Source organism: Microcaecilia unicolor, chromosome 2 (genome assembly GCF_901765095.1).
Source record: "Microcaecilia unicolor chromosome 2, aMicUni1.1, whole genome shotgun sequence".
NCBI classification, from domain to species: domain Eukaryota; kingdom Metazoa; phylum Chordata; class Amphibia; order Gymnophiona; family Siphonopidae; genus Microcaecilia; species Microcaecilia unicolor.
The window spans coordinates 476,795,183-476,822,541 of record NC_044032.1 but is presented as its reverse complement, the minus strand read 5'-3'; the positions used below and the strand labels follow the sequence as shown (position 1 = coordinate 476,822,541).

Here is a 27,359-nt window from a genome sequence, read left to right as displayed (position 1 = left end):
ATCTGCTGCTTTTGATACTGTTGATCACACCTTACTCCTTGATACATTATCCTCTCTTGGATTCCGGGGCCCTGTTCTTTCCTGGTTCTCTTCCTATCTCTCCCAACATACTCTTAGCATATACTCTGGTGGTTCCTCCTCCACATCTATCCCGCTAACAGTTGGTGTACCCCAAGGATCTGTCCTAGGACCTCTCCTCTTCTCCATCTATACCTCTTCCCTTGGTGCTCTGATCTCATCCCATGGCTTTCAATATCACCTTTACGCTGATGATACCCAGATCTACCTCTCCGCACCGGATATCTCAGCTGAAATCCAGACCAAAGTATCAGCCTGCCTGTCTGACATCGCTGCCTGGATGTCTCGCCGCCACCTGAAACTAAACATGACCAAAACCGAGCTTCTCCTCTTTCCCCCTAAACCTGCCTCTCCTCTCCCCCCGTTCTCTATTTCGGTAGATAACACTCTCATCCTCCATGTCCCGTCTGCACGCAACCTTGGAGTCATCTTTGACTCCGCTCTCTCCTTCTCTGCTCATATTCAGCAGATTGCCAAAACCTGTCATTTCTTTCTCTATAATATTAACAAAATTCGCCCTTTCCTTCCCCAGTACGCTACCAAAACCCTTACCCACACCCTTATCACCTCTTGCCTAGACTACTGCAATTTGCTTCTCGCTGGTCTCCTGCTCAGCCATCTATCTCCTCTTCAATCTGTCCAAAACTCTGCTGCGCATCTTATATTCCGCCAGAGTCGCTATACTAACGTTAGCCCTCTCCTCAAGTCGCTTCACTGGCTCCCTATCCGCTTCCGCATACGGTTCAAACTTCTCCTTTTGACCTACAAGTGCATCCGCAGCTCCTCAGTACCTTTCCGCTCTCATCTCTCCCTACACTCCTCCCTGTGAACTCCGTTCGCTGGGTAAATGTCTCCTGTCGTCCCCCTTCTCCCCCACTGCTAACTCCCAGCTCCGTTCCTTCTATCTCGCTGCTCCCTATGCCTGGAATAGACTCCCTGAGCCAGTACGTCAGGCTTAGTCTCTGGCTGTCTTCAAGTCTAGTCTTAAAGCCCACCTCTTTGCTACTGCTTTCGACTCCTAACCATGACTCTCTTACTCAACACCCTCACTTATCACCTCTACCACTGCAATTTCCCCACCCCTAGCTGTCTGTTCGTCTGTCCAATTTAGATTGTAAGCTTTGTTGAGCAGGGACTGTCTTTTCATGTTAATTTGTACAGCGCTGCGTAAGTCTAGTAGCGCTATAGAAATGTTTAATAGTAGTAGTAGTAGTAGTAATTCTCAATATTCTGAATGGTCTAAAATGTGAAGATGATTACCTTTTGGTTACAATATTGCAGAATTTGATTTTAAAATCTCAGGTAGTTTTATGGAAAAGATTTGTTGATATGTTTTATTATTTGGAAGGGTTCTGATATAGATCTTAACACATTTCACAAATGGATCAATACTAATAATACAAATCTGAAATTTCCGATGTTGTTTGATAAGAAGGAGATTCCATTTTCTTTTTAGATATTCTGATTAAGATTATTGATGGTAAGATAGAAACTAATATATATCACAAATCAACTGATGTCAATACAAGTTTCTACATTACACAAGCTGTCATAGTTTATCACTGAAGCATAATTTACCATATAGTCAGTTTTTAAGGTTTGTTCCACCAAAAAGAATTTTCTGCCATCAATCAAAGATAATGAAAGAAAGATTTCTGGATAGAGGTTATTAAAAAACAAAAACAAAACTGTATCTTAGAGGGACTATAAAGAACAACTCGGACAGGAAAAAATTATTGAAGCCCAGAGAGAAACAGAAAGAGAACAGTGTAGTTAGTGCACTTGGCTTCAACCATTTGTCAAAAGATGTTGTGACATTTTTGAAGAAACATTGGCACATAATTCAGAGGTTAGATTCTTTCCAGAACAGCAAACTCTTGATAGCTTATAAGAGAAACCAGAATCTGAAAGATTTATTGACTCTTTTGGCACTGCCTAATGCTGTAACAGATACGAAGAACAAACTGAAAGGAGATTTCCCTTGTGGAAATTGTTTGGTGTGTGCTGTAAATCTAAAAACTAACCCCCTCCCCCCCCAATATTCAGCCGATATCAGGCAGCATGGTTAGCTGTTGCCTCCAGCGCTGACCCTGGATATTCAGTGCCAGACTGTGACTGGCATTGAATATCCAATTGCAGTTTTGGCCATGGCAACTTAACTGGCTATGGGGGCCCTTTTACTAAGCTGCGGTAAAAGGGGCCCTGCACTAGCAGTGGCAGCCATTTTTGCTGCACCCAGGGCCCCTTTTATCGCAGAGGGTAAAAAGGCTGAAAAAAGAAATGGCCGTGCGGCCATTTCGGGGTAGCACCGCCACCCATTCAGGTGGTAGTAGGGGCTCCCACAATAACCTGGCAGTAACCAGGCAGTGAGCGACGCTGCCTGATTACCATCGGGTAACCCCCTGCGGAAATATTTGTTAAATATTTCCGCTAGTGATCAAAATGGTGCGCTGTGCATGTGGAACTACCACCGGCATCTATGGTGTGCTACTGGGTCAATTCCTTCACTGAGAGTATTTCCAGGATGTTATACCCTGGTTTGTATGATTGGAGTATCGTGGAGAGCAGCATTTTCGTTACCATCAGGGGGAAGTCTTCAGCTGGCAGAGATTGGGATCCCCACCAGCTACTGCTAAACGTATACTACTGTTGAATGGGCCTGAGCCCTATGTGGGTGGGCCCCGGCCCACCCAGGCCCACCTGTGGCTATGCCACTGTTTTGGACGTGTGCAGATCTATTTTTCAGCGCACCTGTAAAAATGCCTTTTTAAAATTTTGGCTGAACATGGATGTGCGGCAAAATGAAAATAGACGTGCGTCCATTTTGGGTCTGAGACCTTACCACCAGCCATTGACTTAGTGGTAAGGTCTCACACGTTAACCATGCAGCTATGGTCTATGTGCATCAAATGCTTTCTACTGCCTGGTAGTGCCACACGCCAGAAAATAAAAATTATTTTCTGATGCGCGTAGTGGACGCACTTCAAAAATGAAATTATTGCCTGGGCCACGTGGTAGCCATGCGGTAACTCAGAATTTGCGTGCATTGGGCACACATTGGCGCTTATGCAGCTTAGTAAAATGGCCCCTAAGTGGCTTATCTTAACCCCTCAACTTAGCCGGTTTAGCGTTGAATATTCATGCTTAGCAGACTAAGTAGTGCGACATAGCCAGTTAGCGGATAGCTGCTAAGCACTAATATTCAGTGGAAATAACCAGCTATCTCCCACTGAATAGTAGCGCTTGCCGGCTAATCGCAATTTGACCAGCCAGGAGCCATTCCTGGATGGTTAAATAGTGCTGAATATTGGGCTCTAAGTTTTTTTGCCATCCTAGGACTACGGAAGAATTTCAATTAAGACATTTTTTCAAAAAGTAAGACAGAGAGCCATATGTCTGATCAATTTAATGTATATAGGTAAGACAAAGAGACCATTGAATAAAATGATTATTTAGCAAAACCCTTTGCTAGACCATTCAATAAAAGCAGATCATAAATTTGAGCAATACAAATTTTTAGCACATTGTGTGGAACATTTTCTTTATGGTGGCAGTTGCTTGGTTCTCTAGAGTTAAGTTGCTTTCTATGGTAATGCCGAGGATTTTCAGGTTATCTCAGATTGGGAGTGTGTAGTCCTGGGTGTGTATGGCTGTGGGTCTGGGATGGATTGTGCTGTGTTGGGATGAAAGAATGAGACAGTGTGTCTTTTCTTTGTTGAGTTTTAATTTGAAAGCTGATTCCCTAGGATCCATTATGCTTATGCTGGTCTTTATTATGTTGGTAATTTCTGATGGGGTCGATTTGAAAGGTATGTATATTGTGACATTGTCTGCATACAGAAATGGGTTAAGGCCTTGGTTGGCAAGTGACTTGGCTAATGGAGTCATCACAGTGGCGTAGCAAGGGGGGCTGCCACCCGGGGCGGGGCGGTTCATCATTGCACCCCCCCCCGACCCAGTGCCTACCCTCCTCCGTCCAACCAGCTCCCGCACCCTACCTTTAAAAAAATATCAGAATCTGAGGTGAGGCGCAGCGCCTCGCGTCTGCACGTAAAAGAAACGGGGACCGTCTCATCGGGCCTTCCCTCGCTCTATCTGTCCCGCCCTCCGCTGACGCAACTCCCTATTTCCGCAAGGGTGGGACAGACAGAGCGAGAGAAGGTCCGATGAGACGGTCCACGTTTCTTTTATGTGCAGGCACGAAGCGCTGTGCCTCCCTCGGATTCCGATATTTTTTTAAAGGTAGGGTGCGGGAGCTGGTTGGACGGAGGAGGGTAGGCACTGGGTCGGGGGGGTGTCATTGTGCTGCACCCGGGGGGGGGAGCTGGCAGGGAGCACCCCCCCCTGAGCTGACACCCGGGGTGGACCGCCCCTCCCGCCCCCCCTTGCTACACCACTGGGTCATCATTAAGTTGAACAGAATGGGAGAGAGGGGCGATCCCTGTGGTACTGCACAATCGGTTTTCCAGGGTGGTGAAATGTTTGAGTTTGACTTTACTTGATAAGACCTTTCGGTTAGGAATTCCTCGATCCATTTGAGTATATTCCCGCCTATTCCTATCTTGTCTAGTATTCTTAGTAGTATATTGTGCTCTACCATATTGAATGCACTCGACATGTCAAATTGGAGTAGGAGGATGTTTTTACCTAATGCAATTTCCTGCTTGAATTTGGCCATAAGAGTAATTAGTATAGTTTCTGTACTATGGAGGGACCTGAAGCCTGATTGTGATTCATGTAGTATTGAGAATTTGTCGATATATTCCGTGAGCTGTTTGGTTATGATGCCTTCCATCAATTTGGTTGTTAATGGGATGGATGCTACAGGACGGTAGTTGGTGATTTCATTTGTTTTCTTCTTGGTGTCTTTCGGTAATGGTGTAAGAGGTTCCCTTTGTCTTTGGGGAATAAACCTTGTTGGAACATGTAATTTAGGTGGGATGTGAGATCTGCAATGAATCGGTTGGGGGGAGATTTCATTAAAATAGTTGGGATAAACATCCAGTTGACAGTAAGCAGTTGACAGCTTATTGGTCGTTTGGGCAACTATGAGTCCAATATTCAGCTAGTGGGGATCAGCGCTTTGCTGAACATTGCTGGTACTAAACCCAGAAATTCAATGCTGGGCCATGTCTGGGCACCAACATTGAATTTCTGGAGCCGGCTAGCACATAGTTGGTTAAGTGCGATATTCAGCACTTACCGACTACACGTAACTGTATAAAGACAGGACTGACTTTCATGCGCTCCTATTTATTCAGTTACCCTGATTGGTTAAGTGCTGAAAATCAGCACTTAACCAGTCAAGCGCCAACTCTTCTCCCAGAACACCTCCAAAATAACTGGTTTTCAGTTCGGTGCTAATTGGTTATTTACAGCAGCATTAAGCAGTTAAGTGCCACTGAAAATTAGTCACTGGCCTCAAACAGATGGTTTATATAATAGGATTCAGGATTTATTTATCTCCTTTTTGAAGGAATTCACTCAAGGTGGTGTAGAGCAAGAATAAGTCAAACATAGCAATAGACAATTATAGCAGTAAAAATATTCAAATAATAATGTAAACTATGGCATAATATACTATTTACAATGTCAACACAATACACAATAAAACATTTTAATAGACAGCATAGGGTGTAAGCAAAGATGGAACATATAGATAGATATAACAGGATTTAGAAAATAAAAGGACTAATTTAAAGAAAAGGTGAGGTCAGAAAGGTGCTTGAATATTATCTTAGCTTGGGCAGGAGTGGATAAACATGTCCTGCTATAGTAGGTGTAGTTGGTGTCATTCCTTGTGTGTGTGTGTGACTAGCAAGTTAGTTACTTCTTCCATTAAAGATCTGGTTGAAGAGCCAAGCTTTCACCTGCTTCTTGAAGTAGAGATAGTCTTGTGTTAAGCAAAGTCTTTTAGGGAGTGAATTCCAGAGTGTGGGGGCTACTCTGGAGAAGGCTCACTGGTTTAACCAGCCAGGACCACAGGCATACAGGAAAAACCGTCTATGGAAATCCAAGGAAAAGCAGAATAGAGGATAAGCACAAGCCACAACGCTGGGATTATGTGGCAAAGACTTATTTATTTAGGAACCATCAATTAACCCGTCATGGGGCCATGTTTCTGTGGACCAAGAAAGGGATCTAGGGGTCACTGTTGATGATATGTTGAAACCCTCTGCTCGGTGTGTTGCGACGGCTAAGAAAGCAAACAGAATGTTAGGTATTGTTAGGAAAGGAATGCAAAACAAAAATGAGGACGTTATGCCTTTGTATCGTTCCATGGTGCGACCACACCTCGAATATTGTGTTCAATTCTGGTTGTCACATCGTGGAATTAGAAGAGGTACAGAGAAGGGTGACAAAAATGATAAAGGGGATGGGACAATTTCCCTATGAGGAAAGGCTAAAGCAGCTAGGGCTCTTCAGCTTGGAGAAAAGACGACTGAGGGGAGATATGATAGAGACGGTTAGCTTGGCAGAGTTTAAAAAGGGGTTAGACGGTTTCCTAAAGGACAAGTCCATAAACCGCTACTAAATGGACTTGGGAAAAATCCACAATTCCAGGAATAACATGTATAGAATGTTTGTACGTTTGGGAAGCTTGCCAGGTGCCCTTGGCCTGGATTGGCCGCTGTCGTGGACAGGATGCTGGGCTCGATGGACCCTTGGTCTTTTCCCAGTGTGGCATTACTTATGTACTTAGGTCTATAAAATACTGAGTGGAGTGGAATGGGTAGACGTGATTCGTTTACTCTTTCCAAAAATACTAGGACGAGGGGGCATGCAATGAAGCTACAAAGTAGTAAATTTAAAACAAATCGGAGAAACTTTTTCTTCATTCAACATGTAATGGCAGATAATGTGGTAAAGGTGGTTAGCTTAGCGGGGTTTAAAAAAGAATTAGACGGCTTCCTAAAGGAAAAGTCCATAGACCATTATTAAAATGGTCTTGGGGAAAATGCACTGGTTATTTCAGCGCTTTTTGGGGATCTTGCCAGATATTTGGGACCTGGATTGGCCACTGTTGGAAACAGGATGCTGGGCTTGATGGACCTTTGGTCTGTTCCAGTGTGGCAATACTTATGTACTTATGGAAATAACGCTTCAGAGGTCTATAAAACACACACACACAGATATATATATATATATATATATATATATATATATATATATATATATTCATGATATTTCATGAATATATTTGCAATTGATTATATTCATGATATATTTGCAATTGTTACACAATTAGGTTCATTTGCATGTTTTCATATTAGTATATATATATACTGTATATATATATATATATATATATATATATATATATATATATATATATATATATATATATGTGTGTGTGTGTGTGTGTGTGTGTATGTGTGTGTGTTATAGACCCCTGAAGCAGGCCCTATGTCAGGTCAGTTGTTGGTGCCAAAATACAGAAGTCTTTGTCACTTAATACCAGCATGGAGGCTTGTGCTTATTCTCTACTCTTCTGCTAAACCAGCCAGAAGCCATTTCTATCTGGTTAAATTACTTTGAATATTGACCCCTACATATGTAACTCTGTGCTGCACCCATGTGTCTGGCCACCTGTAACCTATGCACTATTGAATACATGTACATGGTTACAGAATAGCTTGTAGCTGCATACCTGAAATTTACACAATATGGCACCTAAAAAAATCGGCGTTGAAATCAGTGCAATTAAGCATATTCTATAATTTGCACCCATTATATGATATGCTTAGTTGATATCTCAGTACCTAAAACTATGCACGCCCATTTACACCAATAAAAACATGGCGTAAATCCCGGCGCATAGATTTATGCGCACTGGGCCATATTCTATAACTACATGTGTAAATTTTGGAATGCCCACAAAATGCCCATTTCCCCGCCCATAATCACAGTCCTTTTTGCCTGCATGTGTTAGTAGTCTGGTGCACTTCATTACAGGATACGCTTAGCAAGTTGTGTGCATAAATTATAATCAGTACCAATTGGTGCTCATTATTGCTTGTTAAGTGCTGTTAGCGCTCATTAACAAGTCACGTGCATTGTTAAAGAATCCACTTGGATTTCAGCGCAGCTCTTCCTCTGCTTGTCTCAAAAGCTCATGTACTGTCTGTGACAGCTTTACTGTTGGCCCTTTAAACGCTTTTGCATGGAAAAAATATTCAGTTTGTTTTCAGGTAATTTTCAGACTATTCTCTCAATTTTGGTCTTGGGGTTTTTTTTTAATCAATTTGCTTTCACTTATTTGGTTTAATAAATTTGAACTTGCATTAGAACTTTTTAATGCAAGCAAATCAATTGTACAAGCATTAAATCATATGTTAATGTGCATGAAATTGATTGTACACCTACTACAATTTAAGGTGTGCTGACATGTACTTTCCTATTAAAAGCTATCACAGCCTGAAAGACTAATTGCCTTTGCAAAAAAAAATCACTTTTGTGATTTTCCCCCCTTTTACAAAGCTGCGCTAGTAGCTGCCACGTGGCAATGCCGACACACCGGCAGCTGCTACTGTGGCTTTGCAAAAGGGGGAGGGGTGTTTGTTATCATATAGAATTAAAATGTAATTTTTTAAATGGCCAAAATGCTGAAAAAACCCATTGTTGTGTTGAATGCAAAATACTGTAACAATGGGTGCTGCCACACACCAGGTCCAAGTCAAAAATCATCTAAAGTGTGCTTCAGCTTCCTCTGAGCGGAAGTGGTGAGGCAAAGCACGCAGTGAGGCTTCCTGATCTGAACTTGGATGTCTGCAGGACTCTTTGCTGATAACATCTGTGTGGTAAATAAAGGGATGTTGATATTCTGTTCAAAAGCACATATGGAATCCATATCTGGGGCTAACTGCGTAAGTGCAAATTGTTTGAAATTCAGAGGGCCACATTTATGCAAATAGCCGCATTCTTCAGCCAGTAGCTGGACAAACATATCCAAGCCTTTCCCAACCCAATCCTAGAGTCGGGACAACACCTAGTCCCATCGGGTTTTTAGGATATCCACAATGAATATTCATGTTAGATTTGCATGCAATTGAGGCAGTGCATGCAAATGTATCTCATTCATATTCATTGTGGATATCCTGAAAACCTGATGGGACCAGGTGTGCCCTGAGGACTCGGTTGGGAATGACTGCACTAGGGGGACCGCACAAGAACAGTCCTAACTTTAAATGGATAAGTTATCCATTTAACTTCAGGAGGACGTTTGCCGATCCTAGCTGAACAAAAAGGACTGCTGGATATCAGACATAAAGGGCCCTGTTTACTAAGGTGTGGTAGCGTTTTTAGTGCGTGCTAAAAATTAATCCTCCATTGCCCCATGTAAGTCACATTGAGCCTGCCATGAGTGGGAAAAACGCGGGGTACAAATGTAACAAAAAAAAAAAATTAGCGCATGCTGAGTAGACACCCATGGGAATACTATGGGTGTCTACATGGTTAGTGAATGCTAATGCTGAGCACGTGCTAAAAATGCTGATGCAGCTTTAGCGTGGCTTAGTAAACAGGGCCCAAAAATATTAAGCCTTTGTTTTTCTTTTTGCAGTGACTGGTTTTCTGGTTACTGTCCCCAATGGTGTCCTCAATACTTGAACTTTTTTTTAACAATGAACCTTGTACTTTTTGTAGCTTTTTGCCTTTTTTCCCCACTCTTAAGAAAACACAGGAAGTTGCAGATCCCCTAAATTTCTCCAGTTTCCCTACCTATATAGTCTCACTAAAACCTTTTAATAAACACAAACTTTTTTTTGAGTGCAACTTGATTGCATGTGCATGCGTTTGTAGTTGTATGCTCATACAATAAATTGTTTTTGTATACAGTTTTTTAATGCAAGCTAATTTTTGGTTGCTTATCTGATACATGCTCTCAGAAATGAGCTCTCCCAGGAGAGAGACTAGTGGAGATGTCCAGCAGATGCCAAAGTGGAGAAGAGGATGTGAACATGGAGTTGGTGAAGGAGTCTACATTGGATCCCAAGTTTGGGAGGGAAATACTGATGATTTCCCTACTTATAGAGCCCAAGAATCGCAGAAGGGACAGTGGTTCCCAAGCACAAAAGACATTTTTGGGTCACAGGCACAAATGATCCTATAATTAAACACACCTATATATTTAACAGCAGCTGCTAAACTTATCAGTGGAGAAGTTATTAAGCTATACTAGGGTATTAACCCATATTATTTACCCCTTAATGAGCCTTATAGGGCTGTAACGCTGGGTACAGTTCCCTAATGTAGAATTAAATAAGTCACTGCGCGTTTCATAGTAATGTGATACAAAGCATGCAAATGCATGCAAAGCAGCTCATTACTATGTAAATGCCAAATCACAGCTTGCAGTGAGCACCAGGTGCACACCGCAAGCCACAGTATAGCCGGTAAAATAGCTCAGGGTTATTTTACCACCCGGGAGCCCAATGCTTCCAGGCCATTTCATAAATGAGCCAGCAACAAGTTGGCTCCAGAGCACCTCACAAAAGAAAGGTCCTCTGTGGCCCCCGAATATTGCCCCAACCAAATTCCCATGAAACCTAAAGGACCCTCCCAAAGAGTGAACCCACCAGAAGCCCTGCCCCCAAGTCTAGAAGACTCCCCTCAAGATCCCCCGCTCTACCAAAGCCCCAACCCCAGGAATACCTTTAATATTCCCTGGTGGGCAAGAATGATCCCTAGTCGCTCCTGCCCTGCCGGCACTGGGATCCAAAATGGCACCAGTGATAGGGGACATGACATAAGTTGGCATGCCAGACTTTCAGTGGGCAACCACGACTTTGTGCTAGAGTTCTATAACGTCTTAGTCACCCCCAGAAGCTGTTATAGAATTGGTGCTAAATTGACTACTGTTCCCTCTAAGGTGAGTGGGAGTCCTCCATCAACATTTCTGCCAGTGGGGGGAGCTGTTTCACTATCACATTTTCAACAGTGAAGGGCAGGCAAGTTCTGCAGGATTCCAGGGAACCTTCCTGCCCCTAGAGATTGAAAACACAATATTGAAGCATCACCCCCTACGGGTAGTAGTGCAGTTGGAGGACATCTACTCAGCTAAGAAGGAAGAGTGAGTGTGCTCCATTGTGGCACCTACATCTTAGCATCAACTTATAGAATAGCACCGATAGCGGCCTATTTATTAGCTGCACTAAAGGTTTCCAGTTACCATGTTGTAATTGCCAAAATTTATGAGCAATAACTGTAAAACCTCTGAATTAAGTTTTGGAGATTTTCCCTGGAGTTTCCCATTCAGTTAGCTACCCCTCTTGAGGTGGTGTTAAATGCACTGCATTATCTGTAGCACTAGCAGCGCATGGCCTCTACCTGTATAGACTGTAAGCTGCAGCCCCACACCCTTCTGCTTTAGGAAATTAATGCAGAGTGACGTGACCCGCGAGACTACCATGCAGCCATTTTGAAAACATGGTGGTGCTGCTGCCGGGCACAGTAGTGATAGCTGGCAGGAATGAGTGGGGTTCTTTCCTGCCCACGAGGAAGCCACTAGACCCCCTGACCACTGTCAGTCTGCCCCTGCATGCACAACAGCTTTCTGGGGGTCATTTTTTAAAAGCACATAGGTGCTATGTGAGTTCCCTGCCTAGGCACCCTGTTGCAAAATTATCCTCTAAGAGGTGAATTTTATAACTGCTTGCCTGGAGGGAAAAAAGATATCTATTTGCAACCTATTTTATAAAGATACATATATGCTTATGTGTCTACAAAATGCCAGCACAAATCCTTAAGACATCATGGGTAAAATAAACCTGTGTACATTCAGAGTCTCAGAGCAGGTATAAAAGTATGCATTGGCAATATACACGGGTATATCGTGACTATGCTCATACTTCACCCAGACTACACCCCAGAACACACCTTTACATGTGGGCTAATTTATAAGTGGTATTACATGCGTGTATATTAGCATAGACTCACAAAAATGACTTTATTTAAAATGACTCCCATATGTATTCGTCCCAGCCTGGTGGCCATGCCGTGCGCTGTGGTATGGGAGAACTGGTTCAATTGTCAAGTTCAACTGTTGTGCCTGAGATTCGGGATGCTGAGGGAGTCATGCATGGCTGTCTGAAGTGGGGGCTGTCAGCTGGGGTTTCTGAGATAACCGTAGTCTGTTTCACTCAGCCAGTCATTTGCTGGGCTAGATGGGAAGGGGAAAAATAAACTGAGGAAATTTCTGGGGATGCGGCAAATAAAGGTTCATGGCATTATATCCTAGCACAGGTTACCTCCACATAGATGCCAAGATACCCAGTTCCTGGCTGGAGACTTTTTGGCCAGTGCTGATTTTGAACTTATATCCTAGAGCAGTGTGGAATCTGTAGTGCCTGATCCTGTCCCGTGAAATCAGTGCTGCAAGTCCCATAATGCACCAGGATGGAGTGGTTCGAAATCTCCAGGCTAGAATTGGGAAACTTGGCATCCAGATCTGCCAACTTACCTATTCCAGGAGGGAGACTTTTCGGCCAGTCCTGGTTTTAAACTGAGATCCCAAAGAAGTGTAGTATTTTGTAGTCCACAATTCTGTCCATTGAAATCAGTGCTGCAGGTCCCATAATGCACCAGGACAAGGTTAGCAGAAATCCAGGACCGGCCATAAAGTCTCCCGCTTGGAATGGGTAACTTGGCAGCTCTGGGCATCTCTGCCTCCATTTCAGCTGAAAGCCCTAAGGAGCAGGAGAAAACTGTTGGACAAACAAACAAAAAAAGAAAAAAATAAAGATGAAAAAAACCACAATCATTGCAAAAGTAAAAATGTTTGAAATTTTGTGACAGAAAAGAAACAGCAATATCTATGTACATATTATGAGCTGTATGGTAACACCAGGCAAATGTTTAACTGCACTTTATACGAACCTGCTGTATTGCTTGGAGTGTAACAGAGAAAAGGCAAATTACTGAGAGATGCTGAACTTACAGCATGGCACTGACTCCTCTGGGTTTCAAGTATGCAATCCTGTTACTGTTTCTGGTAAAGCAGCATAGCCCCCCGCACTGCAGAAAAGACATATTTATTTATACATATTTTGGTTAGGAAAGCTCTGAAATGATGATGATATTCCCTTCCCAGGTGTCCACTGGAATGTCTGATCTCCCTGTGCTTCCAAACTCAAGTCAATTCCAGTGCATGTCTCCTAGTTCAGAGGTTTTCCTGAAAACCCTGACTGGCTAGGTGTGCCGCGAGGACTGGGTTGAAAACCTCTATCCTAGTTTGCACAAGCCAGCTCTTGGGGACAGGAACATTTACAGGGTGGAAGTGCTGCCCAGAGGGATCCTGGAGGCTTGTTTTCTGCATTCTCCTTATGAAGGAGACCTACAAAAAGCACATAAGACAAAGTGATTACTACTATTACTATTACTTAGCATTCATACAGCACTATTTTACATTACTCTGAACAGCAAAGCACTGGAGACAAGGGATTTGGAAGAGCTGCTAAGTATGCTCTATCCACAGACCAAGCAACCATACCTAGGGCAGGCAACAGGCTGCTACACAATATTACTTCTTGTAAATATGAAGTGCAGAGGTAGAGGCCAGTAGTCATGTACAGACACAAGCCCTTGATGATGTGCTCTGCCCTGGGTGACCCTTGCTGTTTCTCACAGAAGTAAAAGAAAATAACAGTACAGGGCTATGGAGCCCATGTGCGAACATTCAGCGTCTGCCAGTCCCACTCTCAGGAAATCTGCCTTGGAGGGGTTGACACCAGCGGACACTGAATGCATGAACACTGGCTCCAAGGCCTCACTCTGCCTTTTTCTTTTACCCCTGTGGCAGTTGAAGTGCAGGAAAGGGTTGACAGGGAAGGTGTTAGTCTGAGGGGGAAATGAGCAGGAGATGCCGGATGGGGGTGGGGATGGGGATGATGGACCCAGGAGATTGGAAGGGAAAGATTCTGGACATGGAGATGAAAGGGAAGATCAGGGGAGATGCTTGAGATTGGTGGGGAGCGAAAGGCACACTCAGGGGAGATGAGTGTCTGTATAGGGATCTGTAGTAATCCAGCTTGTTCAACTTTCCCAATAAATGCATTGATGTTCTAAGTCTCACTGTTTAGGAACTTGAATGTACAATGAATTAGTTATTTTAAGACTGGAGGATGGCTCATTATAGTGGTTTACTTTCATTACAGATATCAGCATAAGCACGAGGTCTGTTTCTTTGACAAAGCCGAAACGGCAAAACGGGACCCCGTCGGATTAATAAGTGCTTTATGCTTCAACATCAAGTTATACATGAATAAATAACAATTGTATAGCATAACAAAGAAATTTAAATTGTATACACCTAAAAGGAGGTTTTTTAACCAATGAAGAATTCACCCCGCGAGTCAGATCACAATAAATTTTGACCGGGGCTACAGAGGCTTTTTCCTCCGTTATATATATAAATAATCACTATCATGTTGTTTGCAACCACTGTCCGGACATTAAGAAATACTTGTATCAAATATTGTGGTTGAGTCCTATTTTGGAGCTAAGGCTCACTACAGCATTTAAGGTGCTGCCTTTTCCTAAGTATATCCTTACTGGTGCTGTTATGCAGTGTTAGATTTATTCTATAGATCCTGAGTTACTTTTTAGGGTAAGGTAATAATTCATAAAATACCTGCTACTAGAGAAGGATTATATTGCTGTTACTGAGATGAAACTAGAATCAGATTTTTTTTTTTGTACCGTGAGTTCTATGGGGGAAATGTTATAATTCTGCTCTGCTCCCACTGTTGAATAAGGAAGGATTCTGTGGATGAAAATATATATGTTTGCATTTACACCACGATGATCCAGGTAACAGGGCCAGGATCAGTAATTTTTATTTTAAAATTCCAGGCTACATAAGTTAACTGAAACAATTTTTGCTGAATATAATCATCGTTTGCAAAGTTTAAATTTTTTTTTCTAGTATACAGCCTAAGAATATAAATTGTGTTCTTTTTTTCGCTTTGGGCAACAGCCTGAACAGAGTTCAGATTGAGGGGATCTCCCCACCCCACTCAGAACTGCTTTAACCACCTATGGAGCCCTGGGCAAACATTTGAGGATGGGCCCACCCACCCTGGTCTGGTGGCACCCTTCCCCCACCTCATCTCCTATCCACATCTTCCTTAGTCCCCTGCCTGCCAAGCTGCTTTCCACTGAAAAAGAAAATGCAGCTTAAAGGTACAGAGCCACTGTCTAGGTCAGGACTAGACAGCAGCTCCATATCTTTATAATGCCTTTTTTTTTGGGGGGGGGGGGGGGGGAGGGGAGCTGGAAGCAGCAGGGCTGACAGGGGAGGTAGGTGGGGTGTTAAGGAAGCTGCTGGACCAGGGAAGGGGAGAGAAGGAAGATGCTGAACCAGAGTGCAGCAATGCCAAGGGTGGCCCATCCCAAAGAGTGAGATTGAAAGTCAGTGAGTGAAGCTTTTCTTGTATTGCATTCTTGGTATACATTTGGCAGAGTTGTGAACGGACAAAGGCCTGAGGAAGGGCTGCTGGCTATCATGGCATGCTAGCAGGGGTGTAGCCAGACTTCAATGTTTGGGGGGTCCAGAGCCCAAAGTGGGGGGCACAGTTTGGCCCACCTCCCTACCACAACCCCTGTCCCGCCACAACCCCACATACCTTGGCTGGTGGGGGTTCCCAACCTCCGCAAGCTGAAGCATTTCTCCACTGCTGTCCTCTGCGCATTGACTGCCCTGCTTCCCCTCATGTCGCGTGCATGCTTGGTTTTAGTGAAACTGAGTGTCGTGCATGCTCAGTTTCACTAAAACCAAGCATGCATGTGATGTGAGGGGAAGCAGGGCAGGCAATGCGCAGAGAATAGCACTGGAGAAAGGGTTTCAGCTGGTGGGGGTTGGGGACCTCCGCTAACTAAACCAGGGGCCTGGATCTAATTTGGGGGGGGGCAGGCCCCCAAGGCTCCCTGTAGCTACGCCACTGCAGGCTACATATTTGAAATTCTATTATTTCAAGCTTTTACCAAAACTAAACCACATACACATCTAAACACAATTGAATTGTTTCCACAAAAATCCCTTAAGAGGCGTTGAGGTGTAACTTCAAAACACTTAAACTTACAAAGTTATATGTAACCTATGGAAATTTGTAAGTCTAAGTGCTTTAAAAATGAGCCCCAAGTGTCTCATAATTTAAATCTGATCAAACACAAGTCTGCTATAGATGACCACCTCAGATGTTCTAAAACCCTGTCTGATATTATGACAAACTAAAATTATATTAAAGTTTTGATGTCATTTCAGACCAACACGCAATCCCTCCACTGCAAAACACTGTGCACAAACTTATGCAAAAACACACTCAGAACCTTAGCATACTATAACTGCGCTAACTCCCAGGACTCAAAGAGCAAAGCACTCTAAATATTACACCAAGCTCTAAAACACCAATATAGCACCTAATGAGAGAACAGGACAGCTACAAGATCTCCACACAGAAATTGCTAGAAGAATTCTGCGCTTTGGTCAAATGCACAAAACACAGACAGACCCTCAACAAATATGAAATAAAGGATCACAGATTAGTAACAGAGAGTAGAAAAGACTGAAGTAAACCCTCAAGAAGTCAGACTCTGTATACAGCAAACACGGAAAAACAGAAAATGAAATGCAAGATATCGAAGAAGCACATATCCCATATATTCAAAGCGGACGTATTCCTTTGTTGTCTGAACATTTTATTTTCTATTCACTATGGTCCTAGTGTCTATTTTTTTATTTTTCCTGTATTTTCTTGTCCTTGCAGGGTCTCCTGGTCCATTTGACATTTTTTCTTTCTCCAGCTACATGATCAGTCTTCCCTCTGTGTCTCTGTCTCTATCCTTCCTCCATGTCCAGTATCTACCCTCTCAGTATCCCCATCTCCCCCTTTTCCAGCATTATCTTCCCATTCCCCCATCTCCCCCTTATCCAACATTTCCCTTCCTACTGTCCCTATTCAGGAGTGGAGGAGTGGCCTAGTGGTTAGAGCACAGGTCTTGCAATCCAGAGGTGGCTGGTTCAAATCCCACTGCTGCTCCTTGTGATCTTGGGCAAGTCACTTAGGTACAAACTTAGATTGTGAGCCCTCCAGGGACAGAGAAATATCCAGAGTACCTGAATGTAACTCACCTTGAGTTACTACTGAAAAAGGTGTGAGCAAAATCTAAATAAATTAAATAAATATTCAGCACCAGCCTTGCCAGCCACAACTAACAAGCAATGATTCTGCTACATACTTTGCCAACAAAATTAAAGGTCTCCATCAGGACCTGCAGACAGTCCCATCAAAACTCCCACCAGCTAATGAAGAGAACACTCCCTCTCCCCCACCATGCACAGCCCTCTGGGACTCATTCAACCAGGTTACAGAGGATGCTCTTGAAAACATTCTGAAAGGTCTATGGCCTACAACCTGCCATCTTGATCCCTGCCCAGCAAAGATAGTACAATGAATGAGCATAGGCCTCACAGAAGGGCCACTAAAATTGTTATCATCTCTCTTGAGGAAGGGCAGCTTGTCAATAACACTAAAAAGAGCAGGTAAAGGCCTGGCTCTTCTCTCCAAGCCTTTAATACATAGGGTGACTGACTATACACACTGTAACTTAGATCAGTTCCTTATATCATGTTCAGCTGTACAAAGAACTTGCCTTAAGTTTAGCCACCCATTTATTTATCCCAGCCAGCTGACTCTGTACCACCCATCTTGTCCCCATCTATATATCTGCATTTGGCCCCTCAGCTTTATGGTAAAAAGCACTGTAGAAATGCATTAGTATCATAGCTATGTTATTTGAGTGTTCTAATTGTGTGCTTATTAGATATTTCATTAGTATTATGCTAATATTGTATTATATTTGTTATTGAAGATGTACAGCTTACATGAGACCAGTGGTTTGAGTTAACTCTGTTACAGGTAATTAGGTATCTAGCAGTGAGGGACAATATATCTGTTTTTCTTATTATTCTAGATTCCCAAGATAATTTCTACCACAGAACTATGTCTTAATTGCAGTAACTGAGCTCTGTTTAGCAGGTGTGTGTGGTTTTGCTGTTTATTTTAGGTCACTGCATTGATTCATTTTAGAAAGGCAGAATATTAACCAGGGGTGTAGCCAGACTTCGACAGGAGGGGGTCCAGAGCCCAAGGTGAGGGGGCACATTTTAGCACCCCCCCCCGGCGCCGCCACTCCCCCGCCCACCACCACCACCACCACCTTTCACCCCCCCGGCTGCCGCAGGACGTCAGACGCACGCACACAAACTTGATCAGATCATTCAGCAAGCAACGCCACACAGCCGAGGAGAGGACTTCGGCTGGCGGGGATTGGGGTCCCCTGCCAGGAAAGGTATGCAATGGCGGCAGAGGAGGGTTGGCCACGGGAAGGGGTGGTCGACAGGATCATGGCAGGGGGGTCCAGGGCCAAATCTACAGGGGCCCAGGCCCCCGTGGCCCCATAGTAGCTACGCCCCTGATATTAACCCCTCTGTTTACTAAACTGCAGAAGCGGATGTCACGCAGCAATGCCGACACAGCCCATTCAAAGTGAATGGGCTGTGCTGGCATTAGCGCTTGGCAGCCACTAACTCAGCTTAGTAAACAAGAGGGTCAATGTTCAAATAAACCTGAAACAATAAACATGGTTTAAGACTGCACTCTTCTGTGTAAGTACTATGGTGCAGTGGGTCATTTTAAAATCAGTTTGGTCAATATTCAGCCTCTGTAGTCAACATTTTGATTTAAACACTGGACATGGCAGTCAAAAAATTTGCATATTCAGTGCTATTATTCAAATGAGACTGCTGCTAAATATCTGGTCTACTACAATGAGATAAATTTGCATACAATGGAGGTAGTGCATGCAAATTTATCTCATGCATATTTATTGTGGGTTTCTTGAAAACCTGACCAGCTAGCTGTGTCCTGAAGACTGGATTGAGAACCCCTGGTCTAGATGGTAACTCTGAGTAACCTGCAGTCTAATTCTTAAAACCTACAGGCCAATTAATAGCACGCATACAAATCTGTACGGAATACTCAGAGGGCTTTAGCGCAGGAACAACATGTGCAGCAGAGATGGACACAAATTGTATTTAAATGTAGTCAAATGTATGCTAATGATGTCCTTTGTTATGCCTTCCCAATGCTCAGAGAACAGCGAACAAACAAACCCTGTTTGTACTGCTGCAAAATAACGCCAGCTCGGAGCTGGCAGTGGAAGATTTGAAAAGAGGATTTCTTTTGATTTTCAGTTTAAAATCTACAGGCTTTGATTTCTTTTGGAAGCGGAAGAAAACCTGTAAGCGCCAGTACTAAGAAATAAATGTGTGTGAGTCCGAGCAAACCCGAAAGGGGAAGCGCACATTGGCGCCTGTTTTCTGTGCTTAAATATGAGCCTTCCAAGTAAAAAAAAAAAAAAGAAGAAAAGCTTATATTTAAAGGTGCAGAAAAGTGGCACCAATGTGTGTTTTCACTTTTGGGTGAATCACACCTAAAACTTCAGTGCTAAAATGAAATTTGCTAATACTTGTGATCAAAAATAGTTGGCTTTTAAAGCTTGTTGCTCATATGAAAAGAAATTTGCACACACCAGACCACTCTTTAGAGGGAACATTGCCCCTTAACCCACCCATTTCACACCCATGGTAACACCCCCTTTTCCACTATGCGACTTAGAATTTATGCGCAGCATGCTTGCACCTTTCGTTAGTCACCTTATTTTCTAACTCCTCTTACTCTCTTCCCTATCTTTATGTTCCATCTTTGTTTATACCCTTCACTGTCAATTAAAATGTACTATTACGTATTGTGTTAACATTGTAAGTAGTATACTATGCCACAGTGGAGTAGCTATGTGGGGCCACGGGGGCCTGGGCCCCCGTAGATTAGGCCCTGGACCCCCTGCCGATGACCCTCTTGACCCCCACTCCCGCCGCCAACCCGCCGTCGCCTACCTTTCCAGGAGTCAGACTCAGAAACAGAACGAAACCTTGCGCTGGAAGAAGAGGACCTCGGCTGGCGGGGGTTGGGGTCCCCCGCCAGCAAATGTAGGTGGTGGCGGGGGAGGGTTGACGGAGGGAGGGGGGTCGAGAGGGTCATAGGCGGGGGGGGGGGGGGGGTCGGCAATGGGGGGGGGGGGGGGGGATCGGCGGAGCCGGGGGGGGCTAAAATGTGCCCCCTCACCTCGGGCTCTGGACCCCCCTCCTGCTGAAGTCTGGCTATGCCCCTGCTATGGTGGAGAACAAACCAGCAGATCAGTCTAATATGCAAAATACTTTATTGAAGATACCGTATGTTAGACAAATGCCCGACACAGGCCATGTTTCGCCCAACAAAGGGGCTGCGTCAGGGGCTATAATGAACAACAAACATAACAAATTCAAAAATATAAGAAATTATAAAATAAAAAAAAAAAAAAAAAAAAAAATATATATATATATATATAAAACATCAATGTGAGCGATAATGTACATGTAAACCATAGACATGAATTATAAACATTGAGAGTCTCTTTTGATTCAAAAATAATATAAACATTGATGTTTTATATATATATATATATATATATATTTTTTTTAAAATAATTTCTTATATTTTAAAATTTGTTATATTTGTTGTTCATTATAGCCCCTGACGCAGTCCCTTTGTTGAGCGAAACACGACCTGTGTCGGGCATTTGTCTAACATACGGTATCTTCAATAAAGTATTTTGGATATTATACTGATCTACTGGTTTGTTCTCCACGTTGGATTTTGCAGATCGTTTGCCTTGTTGTTTTCTGCTACACCCCTGCTATGCCATACTTTGTACTGTTATTTGGATATTTTTTTTACTGCTGTAATTGCCTATTGCTCATGTTTGATCTATTCTTACTGCACACTGTGTTGAGTGAATTCCTTCAAAAAAGGTAAACAAATCCTAATAAACAAATATATGAATGTGCTTAGACAGTTCTGTGCGTAAGTTCTAATTAATGCCAATTAGAGTTGATAATTGCTTGCTAATTGGCAATTATCAGCGCTGACTGGATTCTTAACCAATTAGGTTATGCATATTGTTATAGAATATGTTTTGATTTCTGTGTGCAAATCTCGGCACAATATACAGAATCCAGTGGAGTATGTGCAAAGCCAATGCAGTGATTACAGAGGGTGTGCCTAGCATCTGCCCTGCATTTGCCATATAGGATACACAGTTAACTCACAGGCACCTCCTTACATGCCTGGGTTAGAGACAGGTGGAAGGGGCGGTGCCTAGTGGGAGGGGCTTGGCAAGGAGCAGTTTGGGACTTCTCATCAGGAGATGGGGAGCTCAGAACTTATTATTGGGGAGGGCACAAGACCTGTGATTGGGGTTTGGGCCACGACTGTGCTACTGCATTGCTGGTTATGCTGCTGCCCTTACCTCCTCTTAAGGTGGCAGCTAGCGATCGAACTGTGATCACTGGCTGTCATGGCCGACCACTCCTTTCCTTGTCCACGTCACGCCCAGTTCCTGTTCACTCCCCTGCTAAGCAACTAACATGGATTTTTTTTTATTGCGCTGGCTAATAGTGCAGAAGACATTCGCATGAGTCTATGCCAGTGTCTAACACACAGTAAAACCCACGTTAGATGTTTAACACAGCTTAGTAAAAGGGTCCTTAAATGAGGAAATTAAGGAGCCCTTTTATCAATCAGCAGTAAAAAGTAGCCTTAGTGTACTCTTACGCAGGTCATTCCCACGTGCTAAGGCCATTTTTAGTGCTGGGGTAAAATGGCGGATTTTTCTATTTTCCGTATTACTGACCACGTGCTAATTTTCCCAGCCATTAGCACATGAATCCCTAAAGCCACCCTTATGTAGGCAGTAAGGGCTCATAGGCTAAGCACATGCTAATCAGTTAGCACGTGGCAATGTAGCTATGCTAATCGATTAGCACAGAACACGCCCACTCTCTGTCCCAGACCCACCGCTATTGCAGAGAAAGTGCATGCAAAAATTACCATGTGATGCCTCAGCATGCCGTAAGCCATGTTTTGCTGTGGTAAACAAGCGTTAATGTTTACCACAGCTTGGTAAAAGGGCCCCTTAACTTGCAAAGTTTTTGCACTCTTTTAAAAAAAATTTTTAATTTTTTTGTCAGAAACTTAAATCTTATTTTTAGTTAAATGTTCTGGCCACTAAGATACTCTCTCTCTTGTAAAATGCAAGATGTGACTGAGCTCCTACTCTTTTATTTGATTTTCAAACTTTCAACTAACAGCAAAAAACCTCTTCCACAAAAAAACAAAGAAAAAGCCTTACTGCTTTCTGAACCTGTGACGGAATCTCCTCTGGATACCTGGAAGAAATAAAAGACACAATAGGATGGCAAATATTAGACACTTTTGTTATTCAAATTTGTAATTAATTAAACTATGTGATGGGATTCTTTGTGGCTGGCACTGTGCTACAAGATTAAATGCAGTAATCCAAGCTTCAGGTAGTTAGGTCAATCAATTGTAAACTACAAAGGGTCGGGTTGATATTCAAAGCAGGGGCGTAGCCAGACACCCAGTTTTGGGTAGGCCTGGTCCCAAGATGGGTGGGCAGAAGAACTCCGTCTTGTCCTACAATTTGGTCTCTACCTCTCTCTCGCCTGCATACTATATGGTCTCTCAAACAACCCCCCCCCCCCCCACATACCTTTTAAATAGCAGATTTTCACCAGTAGCAAGCAGCAACCAATACACACTGCTCATGTTGGCCCCACAGCATGTATCAGTTGCTGCTCGCTGCAGGCAAAGATCTGCTATTTACAAGGTATGTAGGAGGGACAGCTGTTGGGAGTTTTCGGCTGATGGGGCTTGGGAATCCCTGCTAGCCACATCATAGGTGTGCTGCTACTGGGTGGGCCTGAGCCCAAAGTGGGTGGGCCTGGCCCACTCAGGCCCACCCTTGGCTACGCTACTGATTCAAACTGATTTTGTCAGCCAAAAACGGCTGCTGGCCAGTTAAATCGCTTGTTCGGGGCTAACCAGTCATTTCCATAGTACTTAGAGGCCCTTATACAAAGAAGTAGGGATCCTGCATGTGTAGTGTGTTGCAAATTGACACTACTGCCCAGGAAATGCACCTATCTGGCGGTAATTTCGAAGTTGGAGTGCGTTGTTTTCCGTGGTAGAAAATATTTTTCTATTTTCTACCGCAGGGGGCATTCCTGGCAGTAATCAGCAGTGTGCCCACATTGATGGGTGCTGCTTGAGTACCACGCATGTAGGACGTGAGCCCTTACCGCTAGGTGGTGGTAAGGGCTCAGGCAGTAAATAGCCGCATGGTACTTTTGATTTTACCGCACAGCCATTTACTGCCTCCATTAAAAAAAGTCCTTTTTCCCAGCCATGGTAAAAAATGGCACAGCGTGTGCCAAAAACAGTACCGCAGGCCACTTTTTACTGCAGCTTAGTAAAGGGACCCCTTAACCAGTTAATGCCGAACTGAACACTGGCTATTTTGGGGCTGTTCCAGGGCTGAGTCAGCACTTAGGTGTCCTTTTACAAAGCTGCGGCAAAAAGTGGCCTGCGGTAGTGTGAACGCATCTTTTGGGTGTGTACTGGGCCATTTTTTACCACTTCTAGGAAAAAAGGCCGTAAAATGGCCGTGCACTAAAATTGAAACAGTGTGTGTCCATTTTTGGCCTGAGAATTTACTGCCACCCATTGACCTAGATAGGATTTTAGATAGTGCTGGGGAGGAGCTGGCTGTCTTGGTACATGTGGGTACCAATGACATAGGAAAATGTGGGAGAGGTTCTGGAAGCCAAATTTAGGCTCTTAGGTAAAAATCTCAAATCCAGAACCTCTAGGATAGCATTTTCTGAAGTGCTACCCATTACACGCGTAGGACCCAAGAGACAGACAGAGCTCTGGAGTCTCAATGTATGGATGAGACGATGGTGCAGGGAAGAGGGTTTTAGATTTGTTAGGAACTGGGCAACATTCTGGGAAAGGGGGGGACCAGGCTGCTGGCATCGGCATTTAAAAAGGAGATAGAGCAGCTTTTAAACTAGAAATGGGGGGAAGGCCGACAGTCGCTCAAAAGCAAATGGTTCCGAATAAGGTATCTTTCAAAGATATCACCAAAACAGGGAAGCTAGGGTATCCTGTTAGTGAGGTTGCAAAAGAGACCGTAGTAGATCAGGTGTCCTTAAATAAAAATAAAAATCAGACAAAAGATTGCAAATTAATACTGTCAAGTACTAAGCATCATGTAAATAGGAACAACATACATACTTTGAAATGTCTATATGCGAATGCCAGGAGCCTAAGAAATAAGATGGGAGAGTTAGAATATATTGCACTAAATGAAAAATGAGATATAATAGGCATCTCTGAGACCTGGTGGAAGGAGGATAACCAGTGGGACACTTTCATACAAATTATATCCTAGTGTTAGGGTGGATCGAATTGGTAGAGGGGTAGCATTGTATATTAACGAGAGCCTTGAATCAAATAGATTGAAAATTCTGCAGGAAACAAAACACTTCTTGGAATCACTGTGGATTGAAATTCCACGTGTAAAGGGAAAAAGGATAGTGATAGGAGTGTACTACTGTCCGCCTGGCCAGGATGAACAGATGGATGCAGAAATGTTAAAGGAAATTAGGGATGTAAACAAACTGGGCAACACAATAATAATGGGTGATTTCAATTACCCCGATATTGACTGGGTAAATGTAACATCGGGGCACGCTGGGGAGGTAAAATTCCTTGATGAAATCAAGGACAGCTTTATGGAGCAGCTGGTACAGGAGCCAATGACAGAAGGAAAAATTCTAGACCTAGTCCTTAGTGGAGCGCATGATCTGGTGCGGGAGCTAATGGTGCTGGGGCCGCTTGATAACAGTGTCATAATATGATTGGATTTGATATTAGCTTTGAAGTAAGTATACATGGGAAATCAAATACGTTAGCGTTTAACTTTAAAAAACGAGAATATGATAAAATGAGAAGAATGGTGAAAACAAAACTTAGAGGAGCGACTGCAAGGGTCAAAAATTTACATCAGGCATGGATACTGTTCAAAAAAACCATCCTGGAAGCCCAGGCCAAACATATTCCGCGTATTAAAAAAGGAGGACGGAAGACCAAATGACAGCCGGCGTGGTTAAAAAGTGAGGTGAAGGAAGCTATTAGAGCTAAAAGAAAATCCTTCAGAAAATGGAAGAAGGAACCAACTGAAAATAATAAGAAACACATAAGGAATGTCAAGTCAAATGCTAAGGCTAAGAGGGACTTCGAAAAAAAGATTGCGTTGGAGGCAAAAGCACACAGTAATTCTTTTTTAGGTATATTATAAGCAGGAAGCCGGCAAAAGAATCGGTTGGACCGCTAGATGACCGAGGAGTAAAAGGGGTGATCAGGGAAGACAAAGCCGTAGTGGAGAGATTAAATAATTTCTTTGCTTCGGTCTTCACCGAGGAAGATTTGGGTGGGAAACCGGTGCCAGAAATGGTATTCAAAACTGATGAGTCGGAGAAACTTAATGAATTCTCTGTAAACCTGGAGGATGTAATGGGGCAGTTCTACAAACTGAAGAGTAGCAAATCTCCTGGACCAGATGGTATTCATCCCAGAGTACTGATAGAACTGAAAAATGAGCTTGCGGAGCTATTGTTAGTAATATGTAATTTATCCTTAAAATCGAGCGTGGTACCAGAAAATTGGAGGGTGGCCAATGTAATGCCGATTTTTAAAAAATGTTCCAGAGGAGATCCTGGAAATTATAGACCGGTGAGTCTGACGTCAGTTCCGGGCAAAATGGTAGAGACTATTATTAAGAACAAAATTACAGAGTATATTCAATAGCATGGATTAATGAGACAAAGTCAACATGGATTTAGTGAAGGGAAATCTTGCTTCACTAATCTACTACATTTCTTTGAAGGGGTGAACAAACATGTGGATAAAGGTGAGCCGGTTGATTGTGTATCTGGATTTTCAGAAGGTGTTTGACAAAGTACCTCATGAAAAACTCCAGAGGAAATTGGAGAGTCATGGGATAGGCGGTAGTGTTCTATTGTGGATTAAAAACTGGTTAAAAGATAGAAAACAAAGAATAGGGTTAAATGGTCAGTATTCTCAATGGAGATGGGTAGTTAGTGGGGTTCCCCAGGGCTCTGTGCTGGGAATGCTGCTTTTTAACATATTTATAAATGACCTAGAGATGGGAGTAACTAGTGAGGTAATTAAATTTGCTGATGACACAAAGTTATTCAAAGTGGTTAAATCACGGGAGGATTGTGAATAATTACAAGAGGACCTTACGAGAATGGGAGACTGGGCGTCTAAATGGCAGATGACGTTTAATGTGAGCAAGTGCAAAGTGATGCACGTGGGAAAGAGGAACTCGAATTATAGCTATGTCATGCAAGGTTCCACGTTAGAAGTCAAAGACCAAGAAAGGGATCTTGGAGTCGTCGTTGATGATACGTTGAAACCTTCTGCTCAGTGTGCTACTGCGGCTAAGAAAGCAAATAGAATGTTAGTTATTATTAGGAAAGGAATCGAAATAAAAATGAGGATGTTATAATGTCTTTGTATCGCTCCATGGTGTGAACGCACCTCGAATATTGCGTGCAATTCTGGTCGCCACATCTCAAAAAAGATATAGTGGAATTAGAAAAGGTGCAGAGAAGGGCGACGTAAATGATAAATGGGATGGGATGACTTCCCTATGAGGAAAGGCTAAAGTGGCTAGGGCTCTTCAGCTTGGAGAAAAGGTGGCTGAGGGGAGATATGATAGAAGTCTATAAAATAATGAATGGAGTGGAACGGGTAGATGTGAAGCATCTGTTTATGCTTTCCAGAAATACTAGGACTAGGGAGGATGCGATGAATCTACAATGTAGTAAATTTTAAACAAAATCGGAGAAATGTTTTCTTCACTCAACGTGTAATTAAACTCTGGAATTCGTTGCCAGAGAATGTGGTAAAGGCGATTAGCTTAGTGGAGTTTATAAAAGGTTTGGACGGCTTCCTAAAGAAAAAGTCCATAGACCATTATTAAATGGACTTGGAGAAAATCCACTATTTCTTGGATAAGCTGTATAAAATGTTTTGTACTTTTTTGGGATCTTGCCAGGTATTTGTGACTTGGATTGGCCACTGTTGGAAACAGGATGCTGGGCTTGATGGACATTTGGTCTTTCCCAGTATGGCAATACTTATGTAAGGTCTCACGCACTACCCGTGTGGTAAGCATGCAGCACGTGCCAACTGATGTTTACCGCTGGATAAGTGGCCCGTGGTAGAAAATTA

General features: G+C 43.1%; 1 protein-coding gene across 1 annotated transcript in view; it reads right to left on the bottom strand.

Moving 5' to 3' along the window:
- Positions 1 to 12,889: 12,889 nt before the first annotated feature.
- Positions 12,890 to 27,359, bottom strand: part of CD8B (CD8b molecule) — a 33,922-nt gene continuing 19,452 nt past the window's right edge. Inside the window, exons 5-6 of the mRNA XM_030192571.1 lie at positions 22,366 to 22,402; positions 12,890 to 13,411 (exon numbers count right to left, since the gene is read on the bottom strand). Coding sequence (XP_030048431.1) covers positions 13,399 to 13,411; positions 22,366 to 22,402 — 50 coding nt within the window. The 3' untranslated portion in view covers positions 12,890 to 13,398. The remainder of the gene's footprint in view (positions 13,412 to 22,365; positions 22,403 to 27,359) is intronic.